General features: G+C 42.4%; 1 protein-coding gene and 1 long non-coding RNA gene across 3 annotated transcripts in view; one reads left to right on the top strand and one right to left on the bottom strand.

The window, feature by feature from the left end:
• COG2 (component of oligomeric golgi complex 2) overlaps positions 1–22,415 on the bottom strand; it is a 273,237-nt gene that overhangs the window by 117,729 nt on the left and 133,093 nt on the right. For both annotated transcript variants that reach the window (XM_056566965.1, XM_056566966.1), the window contains one exon: positions 11,473–11,599. In XM_056566965.1, the coding sequence (XP_056422940.1) occupies positions 11,473–11,599 (127 nt within the window). The remainder of the gene's footprint in view (positions 1–11,472; positions 11,600–22,415) is intronic.
• On the top strand, positions 16,682–20,898 carry LOC130362452 (uncharacterized). The gene is made up of 3 exons (XR_008891428.1): positions 16,682–18,317; positions 18,401–18,456; positions 18,550–20,898. It is a non-coding gene; the product is annotated as an uncharacterized LOC130362452 (long non-coding RNA).

Below are 22,415 nucleotides of genomic sequence, written 5' to 3'. Positions count from 1 at the left end.
AACAATTTGTAGACCACTGTGTAGTGGTGTCCAAACTGTAGCCCTCCAGATGTTGCAAAACTACAACTCCAAGCATGCTCAGACTGCCCAGGCATGCTGGGAGTTGTAGTTCTGCAACATCTGAAGGGCCAGATGTTACAGAACTACAACTCCCAGCATGCCCGGACAGTCTGAGCATGCTTGGAGTTGTAGTTTTGCAACATCTGTAGGGCTACAGCTTGGGTACTACTGTACAGTGGTCTCCAAACTGTGGCACTCAAGATGTTGCAAAATCACAACTCCCAGCATGCCCAGACAACCTTTGGCTGTCTGGGCATGCTGGGAGTGGTAGCTTGGCAGCTCCTAATAGGCAGCAATGAAGGTCACTTACAACAGATCTGTACTGCTGCCTTCACCGCTGCTCGACCACCGCCTGCTCACTGCCGCAGATCCCGGCGCTGCCTGCGCCGATCTCCTCTTCCGCCGCCATCCTGAACTGCACCGGTACCTGCCGCCATCTTCCCCCCTGCTCTGCCCGACATCCAGGGACAGGCAGAGCGGGGATTTCAACTGTAACCCCCCCACCTGCTATTGGTCAGGTAGTCGTTAACAGATCAATGGCAGGGGATAGGAGGAGGTGGCATCACTGCCACTTCGGTCCTATCCTTCAGGATGTTCGGGGTTGTCTCTGATATCTCCGATCATCCCTATTTTCCAGGCTATCGGGTCATCAGAGACCCGATCAGCCGCAAATCGCCAATCTGAATTGACCTAGGGATCCCCCTGGGCGATATGACAGGATGCCTGCTGAACGATATCAGCAGGCATCCCAGTCCGGTCCCCGCCCGGCGAGCGGCAGGGGTCGGAAGAACGAAGGCGTACCTGTACGCCCTGAGTCCTTAAGGGCTCGGAAACGGGGGCATATGGGTACGCCCTGCATCCTTAAGGGGTTAAGCATATCCATTAATGTCTGGTCAGGTAAGTACTTGAAAGGAAAATGGTCATGCCAAATAAATGATTTATTGATTCACATACACAATAGGGGAGATTTTTCAAAACCTGTCCAGAGGAAAACTTGCCCAGTTGTCCATAGCAACCAATCAGCGTGCTTCTTTCATTTTTAACAAGGCCCCTGCAAAATGAAAGAAGCAATCTGATTGGTTGCTATGGGCAACTTTTCCTTTGCACAGGTTTTGATAAATCTACCCCATTATGTCTACTTTCTGTTGGCATCATAAAGTAGACCTCTTTTTACTTTTTTAAGACATTAGAGAGCTTCAAAGTTTAGCAGAAATTTTCCATATTTTCATGAACATTTCAAAATCAGATACAGTGCATAGTGAAAGTATTCTGCACCCCTTGAACTTTTCGACCTTTTGCCACATTTCAGGCTTCAAACATAAAGATATAAAACTGTATATCAACAGTAAGTGGGACACAATTATGAAGTGGAACGAAATTTAATGGATATTTCAAACTTTTTTAACAAATAAAAAACTGAAAAATTGGGCATGCAAAATTATTTAGCCCCCTTAAGTTAATACTTTGTAGCGCCACCTTTTGCTGCGATTACAGCTGTAAGTCGCTTGGGGTATGTCTCTATCAGTTTTGCACATCGAGACTAGGGATCGACCGATTATCGGTATGGCCGATATTTTCGGCCGATGATCACGATTTTGGGGATTATCAGTATCGGCAATTACCTTGCCGATAAGCCGATAATGCCCCGCCCCCGCCCCTCCGCGTCACTGCGCAGCGGCTTCTATGCAGCGTACTAGGCCGGAGCCCGCCCGGAGTGGAGAAGATGACCGCCGGATAAGAACAGCCCGGATCGGTTCACCCTCCACCCGCAACGCCCCCAGACACTACAGGAACGATGGATGGATGGCCCGGACCACCCTGACAGGTAGGGGGAGAGAAGCGGGTGGTGGCGGCGGCGGCGGCCTATGGCACCGCAAAAGCCACTGCAGTGCATTGATTTAAAGCGCCCGCTTTAAATCAATGCTCTGCAGCGGTGTCGAGGGGGGATAAATAGCTGATAACTTATACCGGAATATCGGTATAAGTTATCAGCTATCGGCCCTAACCTCCACCGATCATCGGTATCGGCCCTAAAAAACCAATATCGGTCGATCCCTAATCGAGACACTGACATTTTTGCCCATTCCTCCTTGCAAAACAGCTCGAGCTCAGTGAGGTTGGATGGAGAGCATTTGTGAACAGCAGTTTTCAGTTCTTTCCACAGATTCTCGATTGGATTCAGGTTTGGACTTTGACTTGGCCATTCTAACACCTGGATATGTTTATTTGTGAACCATTCTATTGTAGATTTTGCTTCATGTTTTTGATCATTGTCTTGTTGGAAGACAAATCTCCGTCCCAGTTTCAGGTCTTTTGCAGACTCCATCAGGTTTTCTTCCAGAATGGTCCTGTATTTGGCTCCATCCATTTTCCCATCAATTTTAACCATCTTCCCTGTCCCTGCTGAAGAAAAGCAGGCCCAAACCATGATGCTGCCACCACCATGTTTGACAGTGGGGATGGTGTGTTCAGGGTGATTAGCTGTGTTGCTTTTACGCCAAACATAACATTTTGCATTGTTGCCAAAAAGTTAAATTTGGTTTCATCTGACCAGAGCACATTCTTCCACATGTTTGGTGTGTCTCCCAGGTGGCTTGTGGCAAACTTTAAATTACACTTTTAAAGGCCAGATTTGTGCAGTATACGACTGAATGTTGTCCTATGGACAGAGACTCCCACCTCAGCTGTAGATCTCTGCAGTTCATCCAGAGTGATCATGGGCCTCTTGGCTGCATCTCTGATCAGTCTTCTCTTTGTATGAGCTGAAAGTTTAGAGGGACGGCCAGGTCTTCGTAGATTTGCAGTGGTCTGATACTCCTTCCATTTCAATATTATCGCTTGCACAGTGCTCCTCGGGATGTTTAAAGCTTGGCAAATCATTTTGTATCCAAATCCAGCTTTAAACTTCTCCACAACAGTATCTCGGACCTGCCTGGTGTGTCCCTTGTTCTTCATGATGCTCTCTGTGCTTTAAACAGACCTCTGAGACTATCACAGTGCACTTGATAACACACAGGTGGATTCTATTTATCATCATTTAGGTCAACACTGGATCATTCAGAGATCCTCACTGAACTTCTGCAGAGAGTTTGCTGCACTGAAAGTAAAGGGGCTGAATAATTTTGCATGCCCAATTTTTCAGTTTTATTTGTTAACAAAGTTTGAAATATCCAATACATTTCATTCCACTTCATGATTGTGTCCCACTTGTTGATTCTTCCCAAACAATTAAAGTTTGATATCTATGTTTGAAGCCTGAAATGTGGCAAAAGGTCAAAAAGTTCAAGGGGGCCAAATACTTTCACTATGCACTGTATTTTCAGGGAACAGTTCAGTTTGGCTGAAATCGTTTTTTGGGGGTCATATTGCATTTGTAAATTCCCTGTGGTATCGTGACAGTGGAAAAGCCCCACATATGACATTTGGGAAACTACACCCCTCAAGGAATGGAAAAAGGGGTGCAGTGAGCATTTACACGCCACAGGTATTTGACACAATTTTGGAACAGTGGATCGTGAAAATGAACAATTACATTTTTTACACTAAAATGCTGGTGTAACCCTAAAAATGTTATATTCACAAGGGGTAAAAGGGAAAAAAAGCACCATAACATTAATTCACCATAATTCAACTTAATGTTTCACAAATACGGAAATATCCCATATGTGGATGTAAACTACAGTGATGTCTGACTTAATAAAAAAGTTTAAGGGGGGCCTGGATGTTTTTCTGGGAAAACATATACAGGTTATGTAACATAGTTCATAAGGTTGAAAAAAGACCAGAGTCCATCAAGTTCAACCTATAACCCTAACGAGTCCCTACTGAGTTTATATAGATCTAGAATCCATAACCTGTAATGTTATTCTCCAAAAATGCATCCAGACCCCTTGACCACCTCCTCTGGCAGAGAATTCCACAGTCTCGCTGCTCTTACAGTAAAGAACCCTCGTCTGTGCTGGTGTAGAAACCTTCTTTCCTCTAGACGTAGAGGATGCCCCCTTGTTATAGATACTGTCCTGGGTATAAATAGATCATGGGAGAGATTTCTGTAAGGTCCCCTGATATATTTATACATAGTTATTAGGTCGCCCCTAAGCCTTCTTTTTTCTAAACTAAATAACCCCAATTCTGATAATCTTTCTGGGTACTGTAGTCCTTCCACTCCCCGTATTACCCTGGTTGCCCGTCTTTGAACCCTCTCCAGCTGCCCTATAGCTTTCTTGTACACTGGTGCCCAGTACTATACACAGTATTCCATGTGTGGTCTGACTTTTGATTTGTACAGCGGTATAATTATTTCCTTGTCATGAGCATCTATGCCCCTAGTGATGCACCCCATGATTTTATTTGCCTTGGCAGTAGCTGCCTGACACTGGTTACTACAGCTAAATTTATTATTAACTAAGACTCCCAAGTCCTTTTCCACATCAGTCATCCCAAGTGTTTTCCCATTTAATACATAATCCCAGCCTGGATTATTCTTCCCCATGTGCATTACCTTACATTTATCAGTGTTGAACCTCATCTGCCACTTCCCAGCCCAAACCTCCAACCTGTCCAGATCAATTTCTAACAGTGCACTGTCCTCTATAGTGTTTACCGCTTTACAGTATGGATACTAGATTTATGGGGATAGAACTTTGATCCAGGGATTTATTCTTATCTCTATATTGGGGTCATAAAGGAATTCGTCCTGTGTCATGTGGCAATTGGCATCAGCCTCATCCCTACTGGATAAACACAGTAGGGATTTAGGTTGAACTTGATGAACTCTTTTTTTCAACCTTACAAACTATGTTACTATGTAACATTTGGCTTTTAGAGAGAGAATTTTGCTGGAAAAGTTTTTGGGGGCCGTGTTACAAAGCTCCCATGGTGCCAGAACAGCAAAAAAAAAACTCATTTGACACTATTTTGCAAACCACACCCCTCAAGGAACGTAATAAGGGGGCAGTGAGCATTTACACCCAACAGCTGCTTGAGAAAATTTTGGAACAGTGTGTCGTACCAAAGAAAAATTTGTTTTCATTTTCATGAGGGGTAATTAGTAACCCAATTTCTCCAGAGTACGGAAATACCCCATATGTGGACATAAAGTGCTCCACGGCAGGGCTCAGAAGTAAAGACATGCCTTTGGGTATTTGGAAAGTGCATATTGCTGGAATAGATGTTGGGGACCATCTTTCATAAAGCCCCTATAGTTTCAAAACAGTGGGAACTCCCCACATGTGACCCTATTTGGGAAAGTACACCACTCAAGGAATCTAATAAGGAGTGCAGTGAGCATTTTCACCCCACAGCCATTCAACAGATTTTCCATTTTTACGGACCACGGTTACAAAAATCTGTGGGGGTTTAAATGCTCACTGCACTCCTTGCGTCACATTTTTTTTTAGTGGGGTAGTACCAGCATGTTAGTGTAAAAAATTTGATTTTTAAACTAACATGCTGGTGTAGCCCCCAAGTTTCACTTTTCATAAGGTGTGAAAAAAAAAAAAAAAAAGGGGGGCGCTAAACTCTTGCTTTGAAATACAAGAGCGCTCAGGAGGGAAGAAGCACTGACCGTTGCAAAGAAATTGAGAAGGTCTCGCAAAGAGAGGGCGTGTTCTCCTTACATGCAAGTTTAGGGCTGTCTTGTAATACCGAAAGTCGCAGGAATATATACCTTCTTTATAAGTGGTGTATATTTTCTGTGACTGGCACAGAGGCAGCCACAAAACCGCTGGACTTTCCAAATTTTTACCTAATGTTTATTTTTTTTGACCAGGCCCATGGGTGTACAAGTTTGTTTGAGCCATCATCAAATTGACAAGTCCTCACTGAAAAAAAACCTCCATAAAAGTAGATTTTAGGGAGCACTGTGGGGTCAATTTGGATTCTTGGGTGGCGAACCCACTCAGAAATCAGTGGCTCATAATTGTCTGGAACTGGAGTCCAGACTGGGTCACCAATAGGGGGAATTGTACAGGGGACAAGGACGCTAGTATACGGGACATGGAAAAGTCACTAGTGGATGGTGGATGTCTTGGACCTTGCATTCTCCAATCATTTGAGGATACCCTACAAATGCACAATAGGGTTTTAGTTAGAAGACATGCTTGGCCATTCCATCACCTTTAACCTTAGCTTCATTAGCAAAGCAGTCATCATCTTGGAGGTGTGTTTGGGGTTGTTAACATGTTGAAATACTGCCCTGCAGACTGGTCTCTGGAGGTGGGGAGGGGGAATCATGCACTGCTATAGTATGTCACAGTACAGGTTGGCATTCATTGTTCTCTCAATGAAATGTAGCTCCCCAGTGCCAACAGCACTTTTGCAGACCCACACACTCCCAGCACCATGCTTGACAGTAGGCAAGACAAACTTGTTTTTACTCTTCACCTGGTTGCAGCAACACGCTTGACACTATCTGAACCAAGTACGTTTATTTTGGTCTCATCGGACTACAGGACATGGTTCCAGTAATCCAAGTCCTTAATCTGCTTGTCTTCAAACTGTTTGCGAGATCTCATGTGTTTCATCTTTAAAAGAGGCTTCCTTCTGGAATGCCAGCCATGCAGATCAATTTTATGCAGTTTGCGGTGTATGGTCTGAGCATTGACAGGCTGTCCCCTCCTTTTCAGCAACTGCAGCAATGTTGGTAGAACTCCTATGTCTATTTCCTAAAGACAACTTTTGGATAGGATGCTGAGCATGTACACTCAACTTCATTGGTCCACCATGGCAAGGCCTGTACTGTGAAACTGCAGTATGTCCTTGCCCATTTTGCTGCAGTTCAGTGTCAGAGGTTTGGCAATGTTCTTATAACCTGCCCTAGGCCATCTATGTAGAAAAATCTTATTTTTTGATATCCTAAGAGAGTTCTTTACCATGAGGTGCAATGTTGAACTTCCTGTATTAGAGAGTGATAACACCACACCACACCACACCACACCGCCTATTCACACCTGAGACATTTTAACACTAATGAGTCACATGACATCCGGAAAAAAATGGCTAATTGAGCCTGATTTGGACCTTTTGACTTAGGGGTGTCCTCACTTTTGTAGCCAAGGTTTTGACAATAATGGCTGTGTGCTAAGTTATTTTTAGGGAGCAGCAAAATTAAACACGCATACATGCTTTGCACGCACTACTTTGTAGAGGTTGAGGTGAGGTTTCGGGAAACTAAATTGCTACAGTGTCCCTGCACTTTTGCATATCTGTTGTATCCCTGGATCTCTAGGAGACATCAGGGACCAATAGCACAAAATCGTTTTAAGCGCCCTGTCATACCAAATTTCTGGACTACAGTCTATAATTTGATAATGCTGATTACTGGGATGCAGCCATCTTGTACGGATTCTGCTATATTGCTTTCCATGATTCTGGGTCCTGTAAAGACCTTGAAATATAGCTTGGTTGGCCTGGAGTGGTGCAGAGGAAAATGAACTTACCCTGCCCCGAGACTGGTTCAGAGAGATTCTCTATATTCAGAGCATGGAGGAATGTATGGCGACTGCCCGTTTCACCTCAACTGAGTTCTTTGTTCGATTGCGCCCATGGACTGAGTGTCTCTTTTCACAATAAGGTTGCGTTCACACATGCATATTTTTGGGTAGCAAAATCTGAAGCAAAAATATGCATGTGTGAACTGACCCTTATACGGCACTTATGAGTTGGCTGCTCCTTCCTTCTGTTTTTTCCCAAGGTCTTTCTTTTCCTCCCCATATGGATGACACCAGTTTAATTACTCTGGCTTTATTCTTGGAATGCTCTATGATTGTGGATAGAGGTCTAGTCCATTGTCATTTCTTTACACTGACCTCTAGATTATCTCTCTCTGTGGCAAACATATGCCACGTACTCTTATTTGCTTGGCTTGTGCCCTGCTTCTCATCTACGTGGAAGTTTCCTGTTGAAACTCCCTAGCATATCAATCTCCCTCTCTTTATTTTGTACCAATTTTGTTGTCCATTTCAATAAAGAATGAACAGGCGTACTGGCTTGCATTTGTGTGTTGGGTATCGTAACCATGTTAGCGAACAGAAGAGATTGTGTCATTTGTACCATAAAGGGCACTGGGTAAAAATGAAGTCTTTCTGCCCATACTCTTCCAAAAGTCCTCGCAAGTATATATTTTTTTGTTTGGGTGTAGATTTTGTGGTAAAATGACATTACAAACTATTGGCCAACTATAAAACAAGTCCTCATATGACCCTGTAGACTGAAAATTAAAAATGATATTTTGCTGTGTCTTCAAGGGGTTAAACCACTGACAGGTAAATAGCATTGATTATCTAGTCAATATCACCTACCAAGATGTGTGATATATTACTGTACCACAAAATGCTAAAATCAGGTACAGAGCTGCAGAAACAAGTGAATAAGTAATAGAGGGAGGAGACAAATCATGGCTTTGCTGATGTCCATTTGCAGAGTGATAAAAGCATGTCTTCCTTAGAAGCTCAGATGCCACTGCCCTAAAAACTGAACCTAAACATGCAGGCCTACTCCCTCACTGTCCTGCATGACTGATATACAGGGTTCTGTACTGAAAGCTACAGTGAAGGGAAAAATTATTTGATCTGTTGATTTTGTATGTTTGCCAACTTACAAAGAAATGATCAGTCTATAATTTTAATGGCAGGTTTATTTGAACAGTGAGACAAAACAAAAATATATATGAAAAATGCATATAAAATAAATATGAAAAACCTAAGTTATGAATTAATTTGCATTTTACTCAGTATTGTATGCCATGTTAATCAGCAAGATTTCTGGCTCAGATGTGTCTTTTATACAGAAACATGCTAAGATTAGGAGCACTGCTAATCTCAGCTTTATACATGTATATAAGAGACTTGTCTACAGAAGCAATCAATCAGATTCCAAACTCTCCACTATGGGCAAGACCACAGAGCTCCCCCAGGATGTCAGGGACAAAAATGTAGACCCACACAAGGCCGAAATGGATTACAAGACCATCGCCAAGCAGCTTGGTGAGAACTGTACAGCAGGTGTTGCGATTAATGGCAAATAAAAGAAACACAAAATCAGTAGAGGGCTCCATGCTTAATATTTCCTTGTGAAGTTTTATTGATCGGGAGAACAATGAGGAAGCAAACCAGAACTATATGGGGTGATCTTGTCAATGATCTCAAGGCAGATGGGACCATAGTCATCAAGCAAACAATAGGCCCGTTGCTAAAGGACAGGCAAACCAAGCAATTGCTTGAGCCCCGAGTTGGCCTGGGGCCCCAAGCAGAGCCGGTGCCTGTTGTGCTTCCTATAAGGCTGCAGCTGCCTGAGTGCTCTATAGAGAGCCTCAGGGGGCTGCAGCACTCCTGGTCACCTCCCAAGATCCTCCCCTTCCCTGTAGCGTGGCTGATCTCCTCTTCCTCCTGGCTGTCAGTCTGGCCGGTACCGGGTGATACAGGAACAGGAGATTCAGTTCCCTGTTCCCAGCCGGACTGACAGGAAGTGTACACTGAGTGCTCACTGTGAGAGCAAGGAGGTAGAGGAGCTCGGCCACGCTACAGGGTCCAGGGAAGAGCCGGAGGAGGTAACTGAGAACATAGGTAGGGTGGAGAGGGGAAAGAAAAACATAGGGGGGGGGGGGGGGGAACACCGGGGGGGGGGAGTAAGAAGGACATGGGAGAGGGGGGAATAAGAAGATACAGGGGGAGGGGGGAGTAAGAAGGACAGGGGGAGGGGGGAATAAGAAGATACAGGGGGAGGGGGGAGTAAGAAGGACAGGGGGAGGGGGGAGTAAGAAGATACAGGGGGAGGGGGGAGTAAGAAGGACAGGGGGAGTAAGAAGGACATGGGGAGGGGGGAGTAAGAAGGACATGGGGAGGGGGGAGTAAGAAGGACATGGGGAGGGGGGGAGAAAGAAGGACACGGGGAGGGGGGGAATAAGAAGGACACGGGGAGTAGTAAGAAGAAGATGGGGGAGTCGTAAGAAGAACATAGGGAGGGGGGGTAGTAAGAAGAAGGACAAAGGGAGGGTGGCTATGTATGGCTATGCTGTGGTTCCTGTAGGCTTTGCATGCATAAGGTGGGGAGGGGGGCCTCCATGTCTATTTTGCTTGGGGCCCCCAAATTCCTTCAAACGGCCCTGGAAAACAACACACTACACCGTGAAGGACTGATCCTGCAGTGCCCACAAGGTTACACAGTTGAAGAAATCACATGTACAGGCACATCTGAAATTGATTCAGATATTCATTAGCAAACTTGAGCCGGGGGACCTTGGAGGTGCTGTAGGATTTCAAGGTGTAGTATGTTACCAATTATTTTCTTGGTGGCTATGGTCCCAGCAGGCTTGAATTATTGACAAGATGTTTCCGTGTAATTCAGGGCTGATTCCATTCATGATCATTGAAACTCCAAAAGATGAGATCTTGCATGGAGTCTCCAACTGATGCAAACTTCTCACCAAGCTGCTTGGCCTGGTCTTGCAGCCCATTCCAGCCTTGTGTTGGTCTTCAATCTTGTCCCTGACATCCTTGGACAGCTCTTTGGTCTTGGCCATGGTGGAGCGTTTGGAATTTGATTAATTAAATGCTTCTGTACACAGGTAACAAAGCTGAGATCAGAAGCATTTCCTATAAGAATGTGCTCCACATTTCAGCAGGTTAACAGTATAAAAAAATAAAAAAAAAAGAGACCGGGAGCTAGAAATCTAGCTGATTGATTGGGGGGGGGGGACATATTTAATACACTGAATAAATAAAATGCAAATCAATGCATAGCTTAATTGAAAAAAAAAATCTGGATTTTTTATGTTGCATTCTGTCACTTAATGTTCAAATAAACCTCCCATTAAAAATAAAGAGGATCATTTCTTTGTCAGTGGGAAAAGATACAAAATCATCAGCAGATCAAATATTTTATCCTTCACTGTATATATGAGTGGCTTAAAATGCTACATTTTCACACAAAAGAGTTAGTGAGAGTTAAACTTGTCCTGCCAGCGAAAAGGTGACCCACATGAAGTGATTTACTGTATAATTTAACTACGTGGAAACAATGACATGTGAAAGAGGGTTATCCAGCATTTGAAAAACAGAGGAACTTTCTTTGAAAAACAACGCCACCCCTGTTCACAGCTTGTGTGTAGGACTAAAACTCAGTTCCATTCACTTTAATGAAACTGAAATTACCACGAGCAAAATAAGGACAAGAGTGGTGCGGTTTTAGAAAGAAAATGTTTTTCTATCCCTGGATAAACTATTTAACTTGATTCTTTGTGTTAGTGGGATTACAGCAATGCCATATTTACACTAATTTATTTTTGTTATGTTTTTGGTGTTATTTTTTTTTTTTTTTTTACCTTGGGCACTCTTTGATTTAATTGATTTGAGCAGAAGGTACCTGACTAAGAAATGCTGGGAAACAATGCTATACATTATGCAAGCTAACAACCTGATGAAATATGTCAGGATTTCCAGGGTTGTAGAGCGAAGGCAATCTTTCTTCTAACCCACGAGCTATCTCCGGCCAAACGGAATTCACTAAGAAGTCGTATCCTGGAACCATATCGGCTTTTTCACTAAAAGAAATGAATTAAATCAGTTTTTAGTGCAACATAGGACATTATTACATTTATTACATCTTCAATTACAACTTTTCTTACATAATTGGGGAAGCTCTGAGTGTCTCATAGGAGAATATGCAGTGTATTTCCCACTGTGCAGCGGATTTTGCGCAGTATTAAATATGCTGCTTATAGGTAACGTGTGACTATCCTTATAGAGGATCTGTTAGCTATCCCTGTGCGTGTTTGGCAAATACTTTTATTCCCTATAACAAAACAATTTTGTATTGCCCACACACAGATTTCTGCATTGTGCTGTCTGTTCTGCATTGTGCTGTCTGGTGCCAGAAAGTTCAATTTGGAAATGATCTCTATTTAAAAATCTTAATCCTTCCAGTACTTATCAGCTGCTGTATGCTTCAAAGGAAGTTCTTTTCTTTTTGAATTTACTTTTCTGTCTGACCACAGTGCTCTCTGTTGACACCTCTGTCCATGTAAGGAACTGTCCAGAGTAGGATAAAATTCCCATAGCATACCTATCCTGCTCTGGACAGTTCCTGACATGGACAGAGGTGTCAGCAGAAAGCACTGTGGTCAGACTGGAAAGACATTCAAAAATAAAATAACTTCCTGTGGAGCATACAGCAGCTGATAATTACTGGAAGGATTAAGATTTTTAAATAGAATTAATTTCCAAATCTGTTTAACTTTCTGGCACCAAATGATTAAAATATTTTTTTTCCCACCAGAGTACCCCTTTAAACAAGCCCCTACAGATTGAATTACACTACTCTAAGTGGTGCTAAAAAGACTTTATTCACTCTGGTGGCTTATTTTATCGTTCATTTTTTTATCTATTTTGGGAAGAGATCAGATTCTTGTAGTTTACAGGAAGACCAAGTATGGATATCCTGTAAGATTTGGAGAGTTCGAGCGCTGATCACGACTCCATAATAAAGCAAATTAAATAAGGAATGGCCCTGTAGTGAGTGTGCATGATACAGTTAAAAACAAACAAATATGGAGTGCATTTTTAAGATGCACAATGAAAAAGGGATGGGGATATTTTTCTGTTAAACCTTTTAATATGTAAACCCTTTATGCTATATGATGAGTAAATAAATCATAATGAAAAGTTAGTTAACACTCTGTGATATGTATAATGGTCACAGAGCCCTAATGTGTTCAGAGCAGTAGCGAAGTGTTGCTCCGATCCTGACAGTTAACCTTGTAGATGCCACGTCAGTAAGACCGCACACCTATAGTTCTGAAAGGGGAGGGTTCCCTTGTCACCCATCGGATAGCCCACTATATGATATGGGTTCCGATGGTTAGCATTACAACCTGGAGGCCAAGGTTGCCACAGGCTAAATGAATGTCAGTGTAACACGGACAGTTGAACTATACTGTAGTACAGATGTACTACAGTACAGAATAACAGCGATCAGCTTCAAGTACCCTAAGATACCCAAACCAAAATGGCACCTTTCACAAAGCCCTATATTAGTAAAAATTTTATTTATCTCACACGATGTATACAAAAAAATGAAATGCCAGAATTGGGTATGGAAATGTAACCTTGGGAACTTCTTTTCAGAACCTAAAGGAAATGTCTTGTTCCACTTAGCCCATTCCTCTTCCAACTCTAGTAGGTACTAGGCAGGATTTACAGTGGGGCAAAAAAGTATTTAGTCAGCCACCAATTGTGCAAGTTCTCCCACTTAAAAAGATGAGGCGCCTGTAATTTTCATCATAGGTATAGCTCAACTATGAGACATAATGAGAAAAAAAATCCATAAAATCATAAAGAATTTATTTGCAAATTATGGTGGAAAATAAGTATTTGGTCACCTACAAAAAAGCAAAATTTCTGGCTCTCACAGACCTGTAACTTTATCTTTAACAGTCTCCTCTGTCCTCCACTCGTTACCTGTATTAATGGCACCTGTTTGAACTTGTTATCACTATAAAAGACACCTGTCCACAACCTCAAGCAGTCACACTCCAAACTCCACTATGGCCAAGACCAAAAAGCTGTCAAAAGATACCAGAAACAAAATTGTAGACCTGCACCAGGCTGGGAAGACTAAATCTGCAATAAACAAGCAGCTTGGTGTGAAGAAATAAACTGTGGGAGCAATTATTAGAAAATGGAAGACGTACAAGACCTCTGATAATCTCCCTCTATCTGGGGCTCCACCCAAAATCTCACCCCGTAGTGTCAAAATGATCACAAGAACGGTGAATAAAAATCGCAGAACCACACGGGGGGACCTAGTGAATGATCTGCAAAGAGCTGGGACCAAAGTAACAAAGGCTACCATCAGTAACACACTATGCCAGGGACTCAAATCATGCAGTGTCAGACGAGTCCCCCTGCTTAAGCCAGTACATGTTCGGGCCTGTCTGAAGTTTGCTAGAGAGCATATGGATGATTCAGAAGAGGATTGTCATATGGACAGATGAAACCAAAGTAGTTATTTTTGGTAAAAACTCAACTAGTTGTGTTTGGAGGAGAAAGAATGCTGAGTTGGATCCAAAGAACACCATACATTCTGTGAAGCATGGGGAGGAAAACATCATGCTTTGGGGCTGTTTTTCTGCTAAGGGACCAGGAGGACTGATCCATGTAAAGGAAAGAATGAATGGGGACATTTATCTGAGATTTTGAGTGAAAACCTCAGCAAGGGCATTGAAGATGAAATGTGGCTGGATCTTTCAGCATGACAATGATCTAAAACACACCACCCCAGCAACAAAGGAGTGGCTTCATAAGAAGCATTTTAAGGTCCTGGAGTGTACTAGCCAGTCTCCAGATCTCAACCCCATAGAAAACCTTTGGAGGGAGTTTAAAGTCCGTGTTGCCCAGCAACAGCCCAAAAAATCACTGCTCTAGAGGAGATCGCCATGTAGGAATGGGCCAAAATACCAGCAACAGTGTGTGAAAACCTTGTGAAGAGTTACAAAAATTGTTTGACCTCTATCATTGCCAACAAAGGGTATATAAACAAAGTATTGAGATTAACTTTTGTTTTTGACCAAATACTTATTTTCCACCATAATTTGAAAATAAATTCTTTAAAAATCAGACAATATGATTTTATGGATTTTTATTTCTCATTATGTATCTCATAGGTGAGGTATACCTATGATGAAAACTAGCGGCCTCATCTTTTTAAGTGGGAGAACTAACTGGCTGGCTGACCAAATAGTTTTTTGCACCACTGTAAATTTAATGACTTCATTAAATGTTTCTACTACCTTGCCTCTTTGTTGGGTTGTGGACAGGCTGGGACACTTCTCCACGTGTTTTTAGGGTGCATGTTACTTCCCTTGTTTTCGATGGAGGCTTCGAAACTGGCCTCGTCCTGTACTGACCATACTCTACCTTTCAGCCCTGACTTCTTTCTCCTTCACCTCTTTGACATACCGATCTCATCCTACCGTTTGTCTGTTCTGCATCATCTGGTCAATGCTGCAAGAGCATGTATCCCTGCTCCACGGAAGCACCCAGAAAGTCCTGTATAAACAGTGCATGGAGGAGCTTATGGCTCACCTTCATCATCACACAGATTGCTATTCTAACCACGGGTTTCACTGGTTGTCGTTCCTTAGTGTCTATATTGTCCTTTGATACCCCATTCCTTACCCCTTCCCTTGTTTCTATTCTCTCTTTCTCCAAAATCCTTGCTCCCGATTTTCCCCTGTTGTGCCCTTATTATTCTATTAAGATTGTCCTGCATTTTCTGCTGGATTTTGCTACAGTTTGATCCTATTGTCTGTTTTGTTTATCTCTGTATGTGTAGGGATGATTGTCTTTTATTTAACTTCATTATAAGTCACCAAAAAAGACCAACTACCAATCAGGGTAGGCAAATGCGCAAACACTAAATACTACACCAAAAAATAAATACATGTATGCTTTCAGCTAAATATCACAACTTATTACCTTTATTGAAAAAACATCAGATAAAAAACAATCATTAAAGGGGTACTCCGATGGAACACTTTTTTTTAAATCAACTGGTGCCAGAAAGTTAAATAGATTTGTAAATTACTTCTATTTAATCCTTCCAGTAATTATTAGCGTCTGTTAGGACTGCAGCTAATGATTATTTTAATAATAGATTAGTTGTCGATTTTTTTATCGATTAATCGGAAAAAACGTCAAAATGCCAAAATAAGGGGTTCAGCTGATTCTACTTGAAGAATTATGTACAATGGCCATATTAAAAGCATGTGATGTGACCAAAATAGCAATTTTTTTTTTTTTTTTTTTTTAAGTTTACGCTGGTTGCTATACAGGGTCATTATTAATGATCCTGTACAGAAACCAGCATAAATTTGATACTGCTGCATGGGTAACTGTCTGAGCTATTAAAATAACATGTTAATGATTCACTAACATTTAATTTTAATAGTTTCATTTTTATTGGGGGGCGGTTTATTTACATTTAATTTGTTTTCACGTTACACTTTTTCGATAGCACTCCTATACACATGGGGGTATTTGCAAACTGCAGAGCATTGCACCCAACCCATGTCTGTAGTACAGACACTAGGATGCAATGCTCTGCACCCCCCCCCCCCATGTGTATAGCAGTGTATATGTACTACATACACACTGTCTTACCCATGGGGGTATGTGCAGAGCATTGCACCCTTGTGTCTGTACTGCAAACACAAGGGTGGAATGCTCTGCACAAACCCCCACGGGTAAAGCGGTGTGCACTGCTTACCGATATACACATAGGGGTATATGCAGAGCGTTGCACCCTTGTGTCTGTAGTACAGATACAAGGGTGCAATGCTCTGCACATACCCCCATGTGTATAGTACGGTAAGTGTGTACTACATGCACACTGCTATACACATGGTAGTATGTGCAGAGCATTGCATCCTAGTGTCTGTACTACAGACACAGTGGTGCAATGCTCTGCACACACTGCTATACACATAGGGGTATATGCAGAGCATTGCATCCGTAGTACAGACACTAGGATGCAATGCTCTGCACATACTACCATGTGTATAGCAGTGTGCATGTAGTACACACTTACACTACTATACACATGGGGGTATGTGCAAAGAATTGCATCCTAGTGTCTGTAAATGACACTAGGGTGCAATGCTCTACACTATGTGTAGCAGCTATTAGTAGCAGCCCCTCCAGTAGACGGCAGGTACAGAGATGAGCAGCAAATAATAGACATGTCCCGATGCTGCGATAATTGCGCTAGGAGTAGAGCAGCAGCAGCAGGGACATGTAGGGCAGCGGCAGTGAATGAATGAAGCCTACATGCGGGACATGTCAGCTTCATTAATTCATTCACTGCCGCCGCGGACAACGAATAATTAACAAATCTGTATATATACCACTAGCGCTCCTAAGGGAGGTGTAGGGGGAAGGGTAGGAAAGTAAATGTGTTATAAAAACTCTATTGTGGTAGCAGCCTTGTATATTATGGGACCCTGTTCCCATACATAGGTCACAAAAGGACCCAAAAATAAATAAATAAATAAATAAATAAATATATACTGGCGCACCAAGGTATTATAAAATGATATCAAATTTTATATAAAAAAGTTTTTTTTTTTAAATTTAGTAAAATGCTAATGAAATAATAGAATATTGCACATAGCTCCAAAGGGGCATGTTTCCTCTGAGGGTAGGTCACATCTGGTATATTAATAACTGTGTACTGAGAATGAAAATGAAATCACTATTGGAGCTTTTAAATAGTTAGTGCATGGGGGAAAGAAAAAAAATGGAGAACTATACGCACCAACAGGGACACCCTGATGTGTGTTAAAATGGAGCTGTTATATAGTGAGCCTTGGAGGTCAAATGCCGCTTCCTAAAGTGGCTAGTGCTTCTGTAAGATGATTGAGGTAGATACCTCGCGTTTTCGGTCTGTAGTAATATCTGAATACTGGGTGATGCTTCCTCAATGTGGGTATTCACGGGATAGACTCCTTTTGGTATGATCCGGGTATGTCCTCGTAGACTATCTTTGTCGTGGGATCGGGAGGGAGAGAGCCCCGGCCGGTGGCGTCTCTACCGTTCCCAGGTTCCCCGTGCAGTGCGTTGATTGACTAAGCCGTGAGTGACGTCACTACGGAATAGCGGTTTGTCCAAGAACCTTTCCGACGCGTTTCGGTAGGCAAGTATCGGCCTCCTTCGTCTGGGATGGTTCAACGCAAGTTGTGGAACGCAAACAGGCCAGGCATTGAGACGCACACATGATACACGTCCGGAAGTGACGCAGATGGTGTCCTTGGTCCGGTGCGTGTATCAGAACATGGAAGGAGGCATATATAAGGAGCAGATGTGCTCTGCATAGATGCCGCCAGCCTGGATCGGAGTCTGGTATGGTCATTATCTGTACCCGGATCATGGCGGAGGTGAGAATTATTCTAAATACTATCTTAAGGCAGTGTATTTGTATCATCTTGCTTTATTACAGTGTGTGTTCTATTCAGACAGGATAGACATTAAGCAAGCAAGGGAGATTTCTCTGTGTGGATTTGTGGCAGTCAGGGATATATTGAGGTAAGAGTTAGTTCTGTATGTCTCCGTGTTACTATGTTGTGGTTTTTCCTATAGATCCTAGTAATAATACAGATTGTCTATACTACTTTTTTCCTTTAGCCTTTCTGCTGGTCAGTATAGGCAGTGTGAGAATTATCATTGGCTACATAGTCCCTCACATATGGGAAATTTATCTTTAAGGTAATGATATATTGTTACTTTATTTGGTATTTAATAGTATATTATTATGTGGTCTTATTGACGAGTGGTCTGTTTATTTATAGTGTGGATTCTGTGGGAGCTATAACAGCACCTTGGTCATCAGTATTTACACACGGAGGTAAAATTAATCTAATAGCACATTCATTGAGCTAATATGTGATTTCAAGTAATAAATTAAAGTTCATCAATTTATATTATTGTATTCTCTTAGCTAATAGGGGCCATTGTTGAGGAAGAAAATAAGTGTACTTATTAGATTATTTTATATCATATGGGCATTCTTTGATGTACTCTGACATTCAGGTACTTTTCAAAATTATTCTATTCTCTGTGTCACAAATAATGGTCTTTGTATTTGTATTCTGCTATATGTTCTTTTGCTGTATGTGCTCAATGTGCTCGAGCCGCATGCTTGCTTATTCTTAGTCTGTCTGCTTGCATTTTGTTTGCTTATTAACAGGTATATGTTTTTTTTTTGTTTTTCTGCCTGTCTGCTTTTTGCTTTTCAGGATGTGGAATTAGACCTGGAGGTCATATCAAGGACCTAGAGTGTATTGGATGTCAAGACATTATTGGAGATTATCCATAAAAAGAATCCATCAGAGACTATACCGTGCATTTACTAATCCTGCTTGCTTAGAGCTATATGTTTTCTTCCTGTCTGTTATACATTGAATGGAATAAGTTATAATATACATTCCTCCACTGTGTATCTGGGGCCTAAATTATAATCCCTGATGAACCGTGGATATATTTAACCCACGGGGAAACGTGTTGGGTTTAGTAAGGGTGTTAAATAGGGGATCGACCCTGGTTAGAGTCTCCCTGTATTGTAGACCCGTGACTCTGTATCCATTTTATAGTAACTATAGGTTTTAACTGTATTCAATAAAAGTTGTTACTTTTTAGCTTTTTTCTTGGTTGGTCTTGAGTTAGTAATGAGCTAAATTGGATTTGTGGTCCATATATCAGTGATTTGTTTCTTATCTTTAACTACCCTCCCGTTCCCCTATTTCCATAACTATCGAGTGGAGGACTAGTCAGGGGTGCCCCCGGTACCCGGCCTGATCTGGCTTAGCGATGGAACCTTTGGAAATCCTCATCCACAGTAAAACGGTTATTTTCAGAGTGACAATAGCTGTCTCTACCTACAAAGTCATTCACTTGGCTGATTACCTATTACACTTACTAAACCATTGCTTTCCCTCACCAATCTATTTGCCCTTCTTGATAGTTTCTCGGCTGTTTCGGGTCTGGTGTTTAATAGCAAATTGGAGATACTCTTCTGCAACACCCCTAGTTCTGTTCGAGACCTTATTCAACTTAACTTTGCTCGTCACCCATTTATTACCTATATACATGCCTTGGTATTTCCTTACCCACTACTCTCTCTTCGCTCTATAGATTGAACTATCCTCCTCCTTTTAATTCCATTAGAGAAAAACTTGCCAGATGGAATCTCCCACACACTTCCTGGCAGGGTAGTCTCTATTAAGATGGCAGTGTTGCCTAGACTTCTTTATATTTTCCGCAAGTTCCCTTTCCCTGTTCGTCTTAGTGACCTAAGTGCAATACAGGAAGACATGTTCCAATTAATTTGGTGAGGCCTTAACTCCAGGATTCCACACTCCATCATGTATCATCATAAAAGAGTTGGAGGTCTATCTTTATGTAATTTTCTTCTGTTTTAACAGGCCATGTGGCTCGCCCAGCTCCTTTTATGTAATGCCTATTTTTTCTATCCTAGAAGGATTACTCTAGAGAATTACCTACTTTCCTCATACACCCTCTGTGCTCTCATGTGGACCTCTGGTCTGGTTACTGCTTATATCCCCTTCTTCTGCATCTTTATCACTTTACTCTCTGCTCCTCCGGCGTGCTGTCCGCTTAAAGCTGCCTTTACAATCCCCTTCATCACCTGTCACTCCTAATTTCCGTAACCCATCCTTTCCCCCTGGCCTACAGCCCTCTGGTTTTGCCTGGTGGATGTAGAATAGACTCCTCTCCATTTTCTTGTAGGGAAGAAACTTATTACTAGAGATTCTAGAAATTCAATTCTCACCCAGCCTCATCCAGTGTTTTGAAGATCTATGCGCACAGGCTACTTTATTGTCATGCCTCCTTCCCCCATGCTGAGCCTGCTTTTCTGCAAAATGGAGCTCCACTGTGCAGTACAACGGCTGTGCCCGTGGCTACTGCACAAGCAGAGTAAAGCTCTAATGCTGCAGAGTGGAGCTCTATTCTGCAGCATTGAAGGCATGACAATGAAAAAGCCAGCGTACCCAGGTCTTGAGAACACTGGCCGTCACCAAGCACAGGGGGCTTGGAAACGCCCCCCACAAGCTCCTCAATAGCATATCCAAAAGACCAGTGATTGTAGAAAAAAACTTAACCACGGACAGACGATCGGTAAGTATGGTTTTAATCAGTGTCACCTGCACTATAATCCTGTTCCAACAGGTTAGTGCAGGTGATACTGATTAAAGATTCCCTTTAAAGGGGTTCTCCTGTGCTTAGACATCTTATCCCCTATCCAAAGGATAGGGGATAAGATGCCTGATCGCTGGAGTCCCTCCACTGGGGACCCCCGAGATCTTGCACGCGGCACCCTGTTTGTAATCAGTCCCCAGAGCGTGTTCGCTCCGGGTCTGATTACCGGCGACCACAGGGCCGGCGGCGTGTGACATCACATAGTTAGTACGGTCGAAAAAAGACATATGTCCATCAAGTTCAACCAGGGAATTAAGGGGTAGGGGTGTGGCGCGATATTGGGGAAGGGATGAGATTTTATATTTCTTCATAAGCATTAATCTTATTTTGTTCCAGGAATGTATCTAATCCTGTTTTAAAGCTGTTAATTGTTCCTGCTGTGACCAGTTCCTGAGGTAGACCGTTCCATAAATTCACAGTCCTCACGGTAAAGAAGGCGTGTCGCCCCTTGAGACTAAACTTTTTTTTCTCCAGACGGAGGGTGTGCCCCCTCGTCCTTTGGGGGGGTTTAACCTGGAACAGTTTTTCTCCATATTTTTTGTATGGGCCATTAATATACTTATATACGTTTATCATATCCCCCCTTAAACGTCTCTTCTCAAGACTAAACAATTGTAACTCCTTTAATCGCTCCTCATAGCTAAGATGTTCCAAGCCCCATATTAGTTTAGTCGCGCGTCTCTGCACCCTTTCCAACTCCGCAGTGTCCCTTTTATGGACAGGTGACCAAAACTGAACAGCATATTCCAGGTGAGGCCGTACCAATGCTTTATAAAGGGGGAGTATTATGTCCCTGTCCCTTGAGTCCATGCCTCTTTTGATACATGACAATATCCTGCCGGCTTTGGAAGCAGCAGCCTGACATTGCATGCTATTCTGTAGTCTGTGATCTACAAGTACACCCAGATCCTTCTCTACCAGTGACTCTGACAGTTTAATCCCCCCTAAGACATACGATGCATGCAGGTTATTAGTACCCAGATGCATAACTTTACATTTATCCACATTGAACCTCATTTGCCAAGTGGATGCCCAGACACTTAGTCTATCCAAGTCATCTTGTAACTTATGCACATCCTCTATAGACTGTACCGTGCTACAAAGCTTGGTGTCATCTGCAAAGATAGAAACAGAGCTGTTAATACCATCCTCTATATCATTGATAAATAAATTAAACAACAGCGGTCCCAGTACTGAACCTTGGGGTACACCACTAATAACCGGGGACCAATCAGAGTACGAATCATTGACCACCACTCTCTGGGTACGATCCATGAGCCAGTGTTCAATCCAGTTACAAACTAAAATTTCCAAACCCAAAGACCTTAACTTACCTGTCAGACGTCTATGAGGGACAGTATCAAATGCTTTAGCAAAATCCAGAAACACTATATCCACAGCCATTCCTCTGTCAAGGCTTCTACTCACCTCTTCATAAAAGCAAATTAGATTGGTTTGACAACTTCTATCCTTAGTAAACCCATGCTGGCTATCACTTATAATACAATTATCCCCTATGTATTCCTGTATGTAATCCCTTATAAGTCCTTCAAACAATTTACCCACAATGCACGTTAAACTTACCGG

This window comes from Hyla sarda, chromosome 3 (assembly GCF_029499605.1).
Source record: "Hyla sarda isolate aHylSar1 chromosome 3, aHylSar1.hap1, whole genome shotgun sequence".
Lineage (NCBI taxonomy): Eukaryota > Metazoa > Chordata > Amphibia > Anura > Hylidae > Hyla > Hyla sarda.
The sequence above is the reverse complement of the archived record's forward strand: the minus strand, read 5'-3'. Positions and strand labels throughout refer to the sequence as shown.